At 34.9% G+C, this 13,134-nt stretch overlaps 2 protein-coding genes across 6 annotated transcripts in view; one reads left to right on the top strand and one right to left on the bottom strand.

The window, feature by feature from the left end:
* The window catches only part of MANBAL (mannosidase beta like), a 298,459-nt gene that overhangs the window by 214,011 nt on the left and 71,314 nt on the right, over positions 1 to 13,134 (bottom strand). The window lies entirely within an intron of this gene.
* RBL1 (RB transcriptional corepressor like 1) overlaps positions 1 to 13,134 on the top strand; it is a 66,502-nt gene that overhangs the window by 17,774 nt on the left and 35,594 nt on the right. For all 5 annotated transcript variants that reach the window (XM_058685529.1, XM_058685530.1, XM_058685528.1 and 2 more), the window contains 4 exons: positions 4,641 to 4,753; positions 4,945 to 5,048; positions 9,969 to 10,106; positions 11,601 to 11,765. In XM_058685529.1, coding sequence (XP_058541512.1) covers positions 4,641 to 4,753; positions 4,945 to 5,048; positions 9,969 to 10,106; positions 11,601 to 11,765 — 520 coding nt within the window. The remainder of the gene's footprint in view (positions 1 to 4,640; positions 4,754 to 4,944; positions 5,049 to 9,968; positions 10,107 to 11,600; positions 11,766 to 13,134) is intronic.

The raw sequence follows: 13,134 nt of genomic DNA, 5'->3' as shown, positions 1-13,134 counted from the left end.
TTCTTACATTGACTTTAAATGGGTTCAGTCTAAATGTTCATCAAGTGGGAGATAATACATATTGATGGTGCAGCAGTAAATGGAATTTTAATGCAGTTGCTTAAGATAAAGAGGCATGTGTCCTAGTAAAGATGGTAAATAGAAGCCAGATCAGAGAACTTTCTTTCCTAATACTTAGTGAAATAAGAGAATAGTAAAAACCAGCAAACTACTTACTAGCAGCAACCAAATGAGGAGAGGGATATGATTTCATGCTATAAATTTCCAAAATGATGGTAAGGAAAGGAATGGATGGTTCTTATATGCCCATCTCCAAGAAGCATTACTAGGGAAAGAAGATATGTTGATGGATCTTGAGAATGTTTGTTAATACCCCAGATGTAGAGAGAAACAAATGGGGTTAGCAGGAAAATGAGTAAAAGGTCATAGATACCTTCCCAGGTGAAAGCCCCTATATTCCACCACCAAGATCGCAGCAGAAATATGAAAAACTCCCAGGGCCTGTCCTTTTCCAAGGTTCCATACCGATTTGGGGTGAGATCCTAATCCTAATAGAACTAGAAGATATCTCTGACTAGATATAGTGAACCCTGGAATAGGGATATTTAACTAAATCTCAGAAGAGTAATAAACAAAGCCCTGATCTTCTAACAAAAGCTGAACATAACACCACCTGAGCTCTCTTCTACTCCCCAAACCTTTAGTTTACAGAAAAGTAGACAGAACAATCCTAACCTCAGACACAGCTCAAAAGATATGCAGACTACTGATAGGGTAGGAAGACTGTCATGGAGAGCTTCAGTCCTCATAGCACTTGAATAAAATAGATCTGGACTAAACTGTGTAAGCATGAACAAGTTGAAAAGAAGTGTCAAGGTAATGATGCAAACATTTTATAGCAACAAGAGAAAGTGGGAAGCAAGAAAACATAGTATGCAAAACACAAAGGACCTAGAAACAAATAAATGGGAAGACATTCCATGTTCATGGATGGGAAGATTTAATATTGTTAAAATGTCCTTATTACCCAAAGCAATCTGTAGATTCAGTACAGTCCATATCAAAATGCCTGTGGCATTGTTTATAGAAATAGAAAAAAAATTCCTATAATTCATGTAGAATTTCAAAATACCTTTAAAACAATGAACCAAGAACAACAAAGCTGGAATGCTTCCTGACTTCAAAATATATTGCAAAGCTACCATAGTCAAAACAGAATTGGATTGACATAAAGACAGGCTTGTAGACCAGTAGAACAGACTAGAGAATTCTAAAATAAATCTTCATGTATTTGGTTAAATGATCCTTGACAAAGGTGCCAAGACTACACTATGGGGAAAGGATAGTCTTCAACAAATGCTGCTGGGAAAACTAGATATCTACATGCAAAATAATGAAGGTGGACTCTTATCTTACACCATATCCAACAGTTAACTCAAAAAGTTAACTTAAAAACCTAGACATGAGGGGCACCTGGGTGGCTCAGTTGGTTAATCATCCAACTCTTGATTTTGGCTCAGGTCATAATCTCACAGTTCATGGAATTCTCTCTCCCTCTCTCTCTGCAACCCCCCACCCCCCCAAAAAATAAATAAACTTTAAAAAAATAGTTAAAAAAAATTAAAGACAACCTAATTGGAAGAAAACATTACTCAAGAGGCACAGCTTGCATTAGAAGAACTTGATAAAAACAAAGTATTTTTGCCATATGTGTTGCTTACCTCTCTACACATCATACTGGTCTGTTTGGACATGGAGTTGGGAGTCCTGAACACTGCACTCATTATCTGGTTTCAGGCAGATCACTTTCTTTCTCATAGTCTGGATTTGTTTTTCATTTCTTTTTTTTTCCTAATGTTTATTTATTTTTGAGTGAGAGAGCACAAGCAGGGGAGGGGCAAAAAGAGAGGGGGACAGAGGATCGGAAGAGGGCTCTGTGCTGACAGCAGAGAGCCCAGTGTGGAGCTTGAACTCACAAACCGTGAGGTCATGACCTGAGCCAAAGCTGGACGCTTAACCACTGAGCCACCCGGTTGCCCTTGTTTGTCATTTCTGAATTAAGATTCTGTGTTTGAATGACAGAAAGGTAACAATATAAGGGTAACAGTTATTTCTTGCTAAGTGCCTTTTTAGTGCTGTATTTTTCTATTTATTATTATTTAGGCTTTGATGAGTATTACATACAGTTTATTGTTCCACTACTATAAATATATATAGTTGACCCTTGAACAGCATGGGGGTTAGAGTCACCAACCCTCCACACAATCAAAAAATATGTATATAACTTTTTTTTTAAGTAATCTCTCCACCCAACATGGGGCTCAAACTCATGATCCTGAGATCAAGTCACATGCTGTACCGACTGAGCCAGCCAGGCACTCCATAACTAATGATTCCCCCAAAATCTAACTAGTAACAGCCTACTGTTGACTAGAAGAAGCCTTATCAGTAACATAAACAGTTGATAGACACATGTTTTGTATGTTATATGTATTGTATACTGTATTCTTAGAATAAATTCAGCTCGCGAAGAGAAAATGTTATTAAGAAAATCATAAAGAGGGGCGCCTGGGTGGCTCAGTTGGTTAGGTATCTGACTTTGGCTCAGGTCACGATCTCATGGTTCATGGGTTCTAGCCCCACGTCAGGCTCTCTGCTGTCTGTACAGGGCCCACTTCGGATATTCTGTCTCCCCTGTCTCTTTGCCCCTTCCTCCATTCCTCCCTCTCTCTCTCTGTCTCTCAAATATAAACATTAAAAAAATTTACAAAAAAAACATAAAGAGAAAATACATCTGCAATACTGTACTATATTGAAAAAAATCCACTTAGGGGCGCCTGGATGGCGCAGTCGGTTAAGCGTCCGACTTCAGCCAGGTCACGATCTCGCAGTCCGTGAGTTCGAGCCCCGCGTCGGGCTCTGGGCTGATGGCTTGGAGCCTGGAGCCTGTTTCCGATTCTGTGTCTCCCTCTCTCTCTGCCCCTCCCCCGTTCATGCTCTGTCTCTCTCTGTCCCAAAAATAAATAAAAAACGTTGAAAAAAAAAATTTTTTTTAAAAAAAGAAAAAAATCCACTTATAGGTGGACCTGCACACTTCAAACTCGTCTTGTTGAAGGATCAACTGTATCTATTATATGTATATTATATATAATATATATATGAATACTGCTATAGCCTCTATTTTTCTTTAAATCAGGTTTATTGGAGTATAATTTATATGCAATAGGAGTCATCCTTTTAACTGTATAGTTGTATGAAATTTGACAAATGCATAGTTATGTAACCACCACCATCACAATCAAGATGTAGAACAATTCCATTAGCTCCCAAAATGTATGCCCCGTTTTAGTCAACCCCTATGTCATTCCCACCCACTGGCAAATACTGATTTATTTTTTATCCCTATAATATGGCCTATTATATATTATATATGTAATATATATAACTGTATAGTTGTATGATTATATAATGTATAATTAAAATAATATGTAATATAATATATTATTACAATTATATATAATTATAATGTGTAATGTTTATAATTATAATATATTTATAATATAATAATTTGGAATTTCAACTTTATATATACTTATATAAGTATATTTTTATATATTAATATATATAATTATAAATATATGTATTTAAAATCATAATTATATTAGGAATTAAGTCTGAAATTTCAACATTATATTTATATTTACATAAGTATATTTTATATATTAATATATATAATTATAAATATATGTATTTAAAATTATAATTACATTTGGAATTAAATTTGGAATTTCAACATTTATATTTATAATTATACAATTATAATATAATTATAATAATATATTACATTTATAATATAATTATGTTTATAATTATAATTATTTATAATATATAATTATATATGTAATATATATAAATATATAGTAAATTATATTACATATTATAATATGTATGTGTAATATATACACAAATACTGCTATAGCCTCTATTTTTCTTAAATCAGGTTTATTGGAGTATAATTTATATGTCAATTTATATATATATAATTTATATAAAATTATATAAATTATATATAAATATATATTTATATATATAAAATATATATATTATATATACATATGTGTATAATATATAGTATATATTATATATAGTATATGTTATGTATATTTTATATAAATTTTATATAGTATATAATATATACTATATATAATATATATTATATATAATATATAATAATATATATAATATATAAATTTAAATTTATATAATTCACAATAGGAGTCATCCTTTTAACAATTTCATTAGCCCCTAAAATTTATGCCCCTTTTAGTCAACCCCTGTGTCATCCCCACCCACTGGCAAATACGGATATATCTTTATCCCTATAATTTGGCCTTTTCTAAAATGTCATATAAATAGAAGAACAAAAGAGATAATATTGACACTGCTAATGTTGAAATTCCAAAACAGTATGCCAGATGATTTTGTTTAAAAGCTGTAGATTTATTTGAAACATGCTTTTAACATATCTAGATTTACAGTTGGGAATAAAACTGTGGTCACTAAAACCAAATTAATTCTTGAAGAAATGTTGGTAGTCTGGGTTTTTTTCCTGGTAATTAGGTTCCTCTTCTATTTTATAGATCTTGTATGCGTAATCCTATGGAAAACATTATGAAAATAGTGAAAGGAATAGGAGAGACTTTCTGCCAACACTATACTCAATCAACAGATGAACAGCCGGGATCGCACATAGGTAAGAAGACAAAACTAAAGTTGACACAGCATTGAAAGTAGATAGATTGGCCCTAAAAAAGTAGAAATTAAATTTTTTCCTTCCTTGCTATTCTTAATGTATAAGATTTAAGCTGATATAAGTTTTGTCCTTCAGTGCTTAACAGTTAACATTTCAGTAGCAAATATTTTCCCTTTTATTCCCCTCCCTAGACTTTGCTGTAAACAGACTAAAACTTGCGGAAATTTTGTATTATAAAATATTAGAGACTGTAATGGTTCAGGAAACACGAAGACTTCATGGAATGGACATGTCAGTAAGTAAATCCATTCTCCCAGCCACTGGTAAGGTTCAAAACTCCTAAGCCTTAAAACAGTGTATTGAGAGGCTCTAAGGGTGTTGTGGGCATCAGCAGTTAATAGCAAACTTAGCCAGTATGACTTGCTAGTTGGCCTTAGTTGTGTTTTGCACATCTAGACCTGGCCACCTCTAGGTAGAAATGTAAAGTACATGAAATTCATCTCCGGTACATCATTAGTATCCTTTCCCTTCAGGTCCTTTCATTCCCAGCTAGCTAATAATGAGTCACCCCCCTCCCCCAACTATTAACCCGACTGATAATTAAGATATTTGCTCATACCTCCCAGGAATTTTTGAGGAATAAACTGTGAGTGGCTTGTTAAGAAATTGCTTTGTATCCTTTGATCATTTGATAAGTCTGACCACTCTTTCCAATGGCTATTTAAAGGAATTTTTCAAAAAAGTCAAAGTTGTTGGGGTACATGGCTGGCTTAGTTCACAGAGTATGTGACTCTTGATCTTAGGGTGGTGAGTTTAAGCCCCATGTTGGGCATAGAGCTTACCATAAATACATAAGTAAATACATACATATGTACACACGTGCATATATACATATTGTTTATAAAAACTCAAAGCTGTTAATATCATCTTTCAGTTTCCTCCTCCTCCTCTTTCTTGTCACTCTTGGAGTCCTCTGACTTTCAGTTCCACTAGCAACAGGTTGATGTCTAGGGGTGCAGCATAACTAATGTAATAAAATTTCTTTTAGTTTTCATTCTGAAAATGTTCATCTCTCTCTTGTGTTGGTCCACCTTTTTCCTGGATTTCATGGCTTTCTCTTTTGTGATTTATCTTAATATTTGATAGAGCATATGGTTCCATAGCTTCCTGAGAAAGAAGTAAATTTTCAACTTTTTATTTTGAAATAATTATAGATTCACAGAAAATTACAAAAGTAGTACAGAGAGGTCCTATGTAGTCAGTTGCCCCCAGTGGCTACATTTTACATAGTGTAATATCAAAACTAGGAAATTAATATTGGAACAATGTACGTATCTTCCTCCTCACCATTGCATCACTTGTAGATTAATGCTACTACCACCAAAATCAAGATACTGAATTGTTCTGTTATTACAACAATCTCCCTCATGCTACCCTTTTGTAGTAATGCTCATTCTACTCACACTCTTTATGAGTTCAATTTTTTTTTTAATTTGTTAAGGTTCATTTTATGACCCCTAGTGTATTCTGCTGTTGTTGGGTAGAGTGTTCTGTAAATGTCAGTTCTATAGTATTAATTGTGGTGGTGTTGACTTCTTCTGTATCCTTGTTCATTTTCTATCTGGCTCTATCAGTTGTTGAGAGCAGTATTGAAGTCTCCAGATATAATTGTAGATTTATCTATTTCTCCTTTCAGTTCTTTCCTTTTTTTTTCAGATTTTATTTTTAAGTAATCTCCCTACCCAGTGTGGGGCTCAAACTCACAACTCCAAGATCAGGTCATCTGACTGAGCCAGCCAGGCACCCCTCTCCTTTCAGTTCTATCAGGTTATTTTTTATTCATATATTTTGAAGCTCTGCTGTTTGATACATACACATTGAAGATTGCTATGTCTTCTTGCCTTTTATCATGAGATAATGTCCTCTCTGAAGCCATTAATTGTTCCAAAGTCTTATCTTTTGTTCATATATAGCCACTCCTGCTTTTGATTGTTTGCATGGTATGTCTTTTTACATCCTTTTTTTTTTAAGTTTATTAATTTATTTTGAGAGAGGGAGAATGCGCTCAAGCGCACTTGAGCAGGGGAGGGATAGGGAGGGGGAGGGAATCCCAAGCATGCTCTGTGCTGTCAGGATGGAGCCCAGTGCAGGGCTCAATCTCACAAACCCTAAGATCGTGAGCTGAGACGAAATCAAGATTCAATTGCTTAACTGACTGAGCCACCCAGGCACCTCTCTATCCTTTTATTTTCAAGCTACATGTATCATTATCTTTGAGGTAAATTTCTTATAGGCAGCATGTAATTGAGTCACATTTTTTCATCTCAGTCTCTTTAAATCAGTAAATTCAGACTTAACATTTAATTATTGATCTGTTAGGGCATATGTCTGCCATTTTATTTCTTGTTTTCTGTTTGTACTCTTTGGTGTTTTGTTTGTTTGTTTTCCCCCCATCTTCCTCTTGATTACCTGAACATTTTTTATTTGTTTTAAAAAATTTTTTTTAACATTTATTTATTTTTGAGAGACAGAGATAGAGCACAAGTTGGGGAGGGGCAGAGAGAGAGGGAGACACAGAATCTGAAGTGGGCTTCAGGCTCTGAGTTGTCAGCACAGAGCCCAACGCAAGGCTTGAACTCACGAACTGTGAAATCCTGACCTGAGCTGGAGTTGGACACTTAACCGACTGAGCCACCCAGGTGCCCCTATTTGTTTATTAAGCTCTATGCCCAACATAGGGCTTGAACTCATGACCGTGAGATCAAGAGTTGCATGCTCTACTGACTGAGCCAGCCAGGCACCCTGCTTGAACATTTTTTAGACTGTTATTCTTTGTATGGATTTGTTTTAGTGGTTACTCTAAGCATTACGTTATATATGCATATCTTCACAGTCCACTGGTATAGACATTTTACAGTTCAAACAAAATGTAAAAGCCTTAAGGCCCTTTTTTAAAACTCTGCATAAAGGCTTTATTTTATTTTATTTTATTTTATTTTATTTTATTTTATTTTTGTTTTGTTTTGTTTTGTTTTATTTTTTAGAGAGAGAGTATGTGTGAGCTGGGGAGAGGGACAGAGGGGGAGAAAGAATCCCAAGCAGGCTGCACCCTCAACACAGAATCCGACGTGGGGCTCAATCCATGACCCTGGGATATTTAAAGTTTATTTATTTATTTAGAGAGAGAGCACGAGTAGGGAAGAGGCAGAAGAGAGGGAGGGAGAGAGAATCCCAAGAGATTTGTGCAAACCCAAGGCTCAATCCCATGACCTTGAGATCATGACCTGAACCAACCGACATCAAGAGTCGGACACTTAACCAACTGAGCTACCCAGATACCCCTTAAAGATTTTATTTTAAGTAACGCCTCCGCCCAACATGGGCTCCAACTTACAATGCTGAGAACCGACTGAGCCAGCGAGGTGCCCCTTTTTTCCTCTTTGTTTTAATTTTTGTCTTCCAGTGGGAGGATTTCCTTATATTGTTGGATTGTTCTTGGATATCCACTTACATTTAAATGAGGCACTAAAAATGGGACATTAATAAACCCTTATGGTAACTGAACAGTTTGGTTCAAAGCTTTGTTGGGGCGCCTGGGTGGCTTAGTTGGTTGGGCATCCGACTTCAGATCAGGTCATGATCTCACACACAGTTTGTGGGTTCGAGCTCCGTATCAGGCTCTATGCTGACAGCTCGGAGCCTGGAGCCTGCTTCCGATTCTGTGTCTCCCTTGCTTTCTGCCCCTCTCCCACTTGCACTGTGTGTGTGTCTCAAAAAATAAATAAAAAACATTAAAAAAAAATTTTTTAAAGCTTTGTTGGCAAAAATAGGAATATAAACCCAACAGTCTCATATAATCATGTAGTATTAGAGACCCTCAACATTTGGTGTCTTTAAGATTCTTCTGGAATATTTCAGTTTCTGTAAAGAAGTATCTGCTAATTTTTTGCTGAATGTTGGTGTTACTGAACAGAGCAAGAAAGGGAAACTTGATCTCACAATGCAGTCTGCAGACTTTTGCCTAAAACCACAGTTTCTTCTATGTCTGGTGTTCTCAAGCTCTGAGTCTCCCTAGTTCAGTCTTAGAATAATTCTCCAGATCCCTGTTGAGACAGACTAGAGGCCTATCATCTGCTTCATTAGAGTAGGGGTTGAATGGGGACCTGAGGAGTTCTAACTACTACAGACTTTCAAATCATCCATTCGTGTCAGCCCCAGCCTAGCCCCTACTTTCCATTCCTCCTGTCCTTTCAGTTGCTATGTTTTCCCCAAGTTGCATGGAGCAAATTAATTAGGTCTAAGTGTCTCTCTTCAGGCCCTTATGTTTGACCATCCTACTTTCTACTAATTTGTCATCCTTCCATCCACTTTCAGTTTTCATGTATTCTAATTTGCAGTTACAGCTGACTTCTAGTTTTATCCAAGGAGTTTCTGTTTCTTATCCTTTTTGTTGATTTGGAGTGATATTTAAAAGAAGGATGGCAACAAACACTTTTTAAAACTGAAAATTTTGTTAAATCTTAAACTCAAAAAAAAAGTCTTAATGGTCAACACGACTTTTATCTTCTTAGTAAATTATTTCTCTGAACTTTTTTAAGTCTTAGCTGTGACATAATACCTTTGATTTTAGTGTTTTGATTAACAAATATTTTTTTATTAAGTTTATTTGTTTATTTTGAGAGAGACAGAGACAGCGCAAGTGGGGGAGAGACAGAGAGAGAGAGAGAGAGAATCCCAAACTGGTTCTGCACTGCCAGCGCAGAGTCCGGTGTAGGGCTTGAACCCACAAAGCCGTGAGATCATGACCTGAGCTGAAACCGAGAGTCTGACTCTTAACTGAACCACCCAGGCACCCCTGATTAACAATCTTTATGTTAACAAAATAGTTGTTGTAAAACTGGCATTTAAAAACAAACGGAACAAAAAAAAAAAAATGGAACCGATCCTAATGCTTCCTCTTGATGGGAATATTGACTGTTTTATTATTTCAAAGCAGATTGTTGTGTATGCCTCATTTAAATTTAAAATCTACCATTGAGCAAGATTATATGTTATAACAAAACTCTTTACCAGTTTGAGAGCTCACATTATTATCTTTGATAATCTGGTATAATATAATGTACACATTATTTTATCTTGTTTCTATAGTCTTTATAGAATGGCAAAGGCTGAAATTGCTGAGAAATATTAAACTGCAGTTTTTCTGTTCTCCAAGGTTCTTTTAGAGCAGGATATATTTCATCGTTCCTTGATGGCCTGTTGTTTGGAAATTGTGCTCTTTGCCTATAGCTCACCTCGTACTTTCCCCTGGATTATTGAAGTTCTCAATTTACAACCATTTTATTTTTATAAGGTGAGATGAGATGAAAGTTATGATATGGTGCACCTCATAAACATTCTGTTTATCTTAGTGTTAAAGTTACAGGCTGTAATGATGTCTGGGAAATATTTCCAGAGGTATTCTGAAAACATTTTAGTCCTTTGGGTGGAATCAAAAACAAAAGGGAAAGGATGAGGATATTAGTAAATTCAGCCAGTCTCAAACTGCAGTCCTTTTTCCTTCACTGACTTGCAAATGTGACCAAGAATTAAGTAGTTAGCTTTGAATTTTCCATATTTATAAATGGAAATCATAATCCTATTAAACAGATGCATAATGAAGAAGAAAAGCTCTTTTCCCCAGGAGAAAGAAAAGGTATAAAATGGTTTGTGGTTATGGTTTAGCTAATGAAGCTGAAATAAAAGATTGTGCTCCTTCCTTAAATTTGAACTAATTCAGTGTGGATCAGTCTTACTTAGCTTTTTTTTTTTTTTTTTTTTTTCCTGCTAAAACTATTTTATTAATCTTTTTCTTACACAACATAAGGGTCACAACTACAGTAACATTTAATGTTACCTAGTATCCGAATTTAAGACTGATGCTACTACATTACCCTTATTGGTATGATTTAGTTAATTTTTTGCTGTATGTGCTATTTTCAAAGTATTTATAGAAAAGTTAGTTTGAAGAGTTCAATTTTTATACCTAAAATATGTCTCAAGTAATGGAAAATGCAGATCATTAGAAAGCTTATCCATTTGAATTGCTGAGTGGGATTTAAATATTTTTTTAGTGTCTTAGGGAAAATTGCTTCCGATACTTGTTGATGTGTGTTTTCAGATTTTCTGTTAGGAAATATAAGTAATTTTATTCAAGGACAATGTTGGTTTTGACCTTATCTGATAGCAATTCATTTTTATTTGTAGCATCCTTTTTTCATTCAAGAAGTTAAATGCCTTTGTTCTTTAACCACATAAATAATATAGCCTCCTTGAAGAAAAACAGGAAAGTACATATAAATGTGAATATTAAAACCATACAATATAATCCTAATTATAAATAATAATCACTTAATATTTTTGTGTATATACCTACAGACTTTGTTCTAGAATTTACCCTTATTAAAATAGAATTATGTAATATAAGCAGAATTCCTTTTAAATATATTATTCATCTATTTTCTTGATCTATTGGGAAGAATTGTCTGAGAAGAGAATAAATTCAAAATAGCACTGAACTCAGAACCCAAGACCCGACTTCCACTATTGGCCTTGGTTGACCAGTCTCTCCCTATCATTGCCTCATTTCTCCATGTGTAAAAGAAAACATGAAAAACAGAAATGTATGTGAAAGTATTTTGGACATCTTAAGAAGTCCTTTTAAATTAAAATATATCGATCAGCCATTGAATCATAGTTCAACAATATCATTAGTTCTGTGTCCTTATAAGACCAAAGCTAGTCATACATGAAAGCCTAGAAATGACTAAGACTACATATATTACCTTTTCAATTTTCTCTTTACCAGGTTATTGAGGTGGTTATCCGCTCAGAGGAGGGACTTTCCAGGGACATGGTGAAACACCTGAACAGCATCGAAGAACAGATTTTAGAGAGTTTAGCGTGGAGTCACGATTCTGCACTGTGGGAGGCTCTCCAGGCTTCAGGAAACAAAGTTCCTACCTGTGAAGAGGTGAGTCAGGGCAAGGCTGATGATCCTGTCATTTTAAAAAATAATAGCTTTATGGGGTGCCTGGGTGGCTCACTCAGTTAAGTGTCCAACTTCAACTCAGGTCATGATCTTGCGGTCCATGGGTTCGAGCCCCACATTGGACTCTATGCTGACAGCCCAGAGCCTGGAGCCTGCTTCGGATTCTTTGTCTCCCTCCTCTCTGCTCCTCCCTTGCTCACACTCTGTCTCCCTCTCTCAGGAAATGAATAAACATTAAAAAAAATTGTTTTTAAACATATAATTTAGTGTTTAGTACGTTCAAGGATAGGTGCACCCATCACCTCAGTCAATTTTGGAACATATCCATCACCTCAACAAGAAACTGTATCATTTAGCTGTCACTTTCCTCACCCACCTTCTTCTTAGCCCTAAGCAACCTTAATCTACTTCTGTCTTTATTAATTTGTGTATTCTGGACATTTCAAATACGTGGAAGCATATGATATGTGGTCCTTTGTGTCTGGCTTCTTTCACTTAGCATTATGTTTTCAAGGTTCGTCCATGTTACAGGATATATTAGCACTTCATTGCTTTTTATGGCTTAATGATACTCTGTCATTTGAATATGTCATTTTGTTCATCCATTTATCAATTGATAGACATTTGGGTTGTTTCTGCCTTTTGGCTTTTATGAATAATGCTGCTATCAACGTTCACACACAAGTTTTGTATGGACATGTTTTTATTTTTCTTGGGTACATTTCTAGGAATAGAATTGCTGGGTCATGTGTACCTCCAGTTTGGGGAAACCATCACACTCTTTTGAAAGTGGCTGCACCATTTAACATTCCTACCATCAGTGTATGAACATTCCAGTTTCTTCACATCTTCTGTAAAACTTACCTTTTTTTTCTTCCCTGATACTTACCTTTTTTATTCGAGCCATTAGTAGACATAAAGTGATATTTTGTTACGGTTTTTATTTACATTTCCCTGTTGGCTAATGATGTGCAGCATCTTTTCATGTGCTTATTGGCCATTTGTGTATCTCCTTTGGAGAAATATCTATTCAAATCCTTTGCTGTTTTTTAATTGGGTTATTTGTCTTTTTATTATTGAATTATAGGAATCCTTTATATATTGTAGATATGACTCCCTTACCTGTTAATAGGATTTTTAAAATTTGCCTTTCATTTCATGGGTTGCCTTTTAATTTCTTGATCAAGTCTTTTAGAACACAAAGTTTTTAATTTTGATAATGTCCTGCTTATCTATTTTTTTCATTTCTTGTGCTTTTGGAAGTCATATCTAAGAAACCACTAATTTTATCATATTTAATTTTTCAAATGTCTATGTAAAAAATTAAATGGTTTTCATTAGTAGTATTTAG

Source organism: Neofelis nebulosa, chromosome 9 (genome assembly GCF_028018385.1).
Source record: "Neofelis nebulosa isolate mNeoNeb1 chromosome 9, mNeoNeb1.pri, whole genome shotgun sequence".
Lineage (NCBI taxonomy): Eukaryota > Metazoa > Chordata > Mammalia > Carnivora > Felidae > Neofelis > Neofelis nebulosa.
Note: the sequence above shows the minus strand (reverse complement) of the source record. Positions and strands in the feature narration are given on the sequence as shown.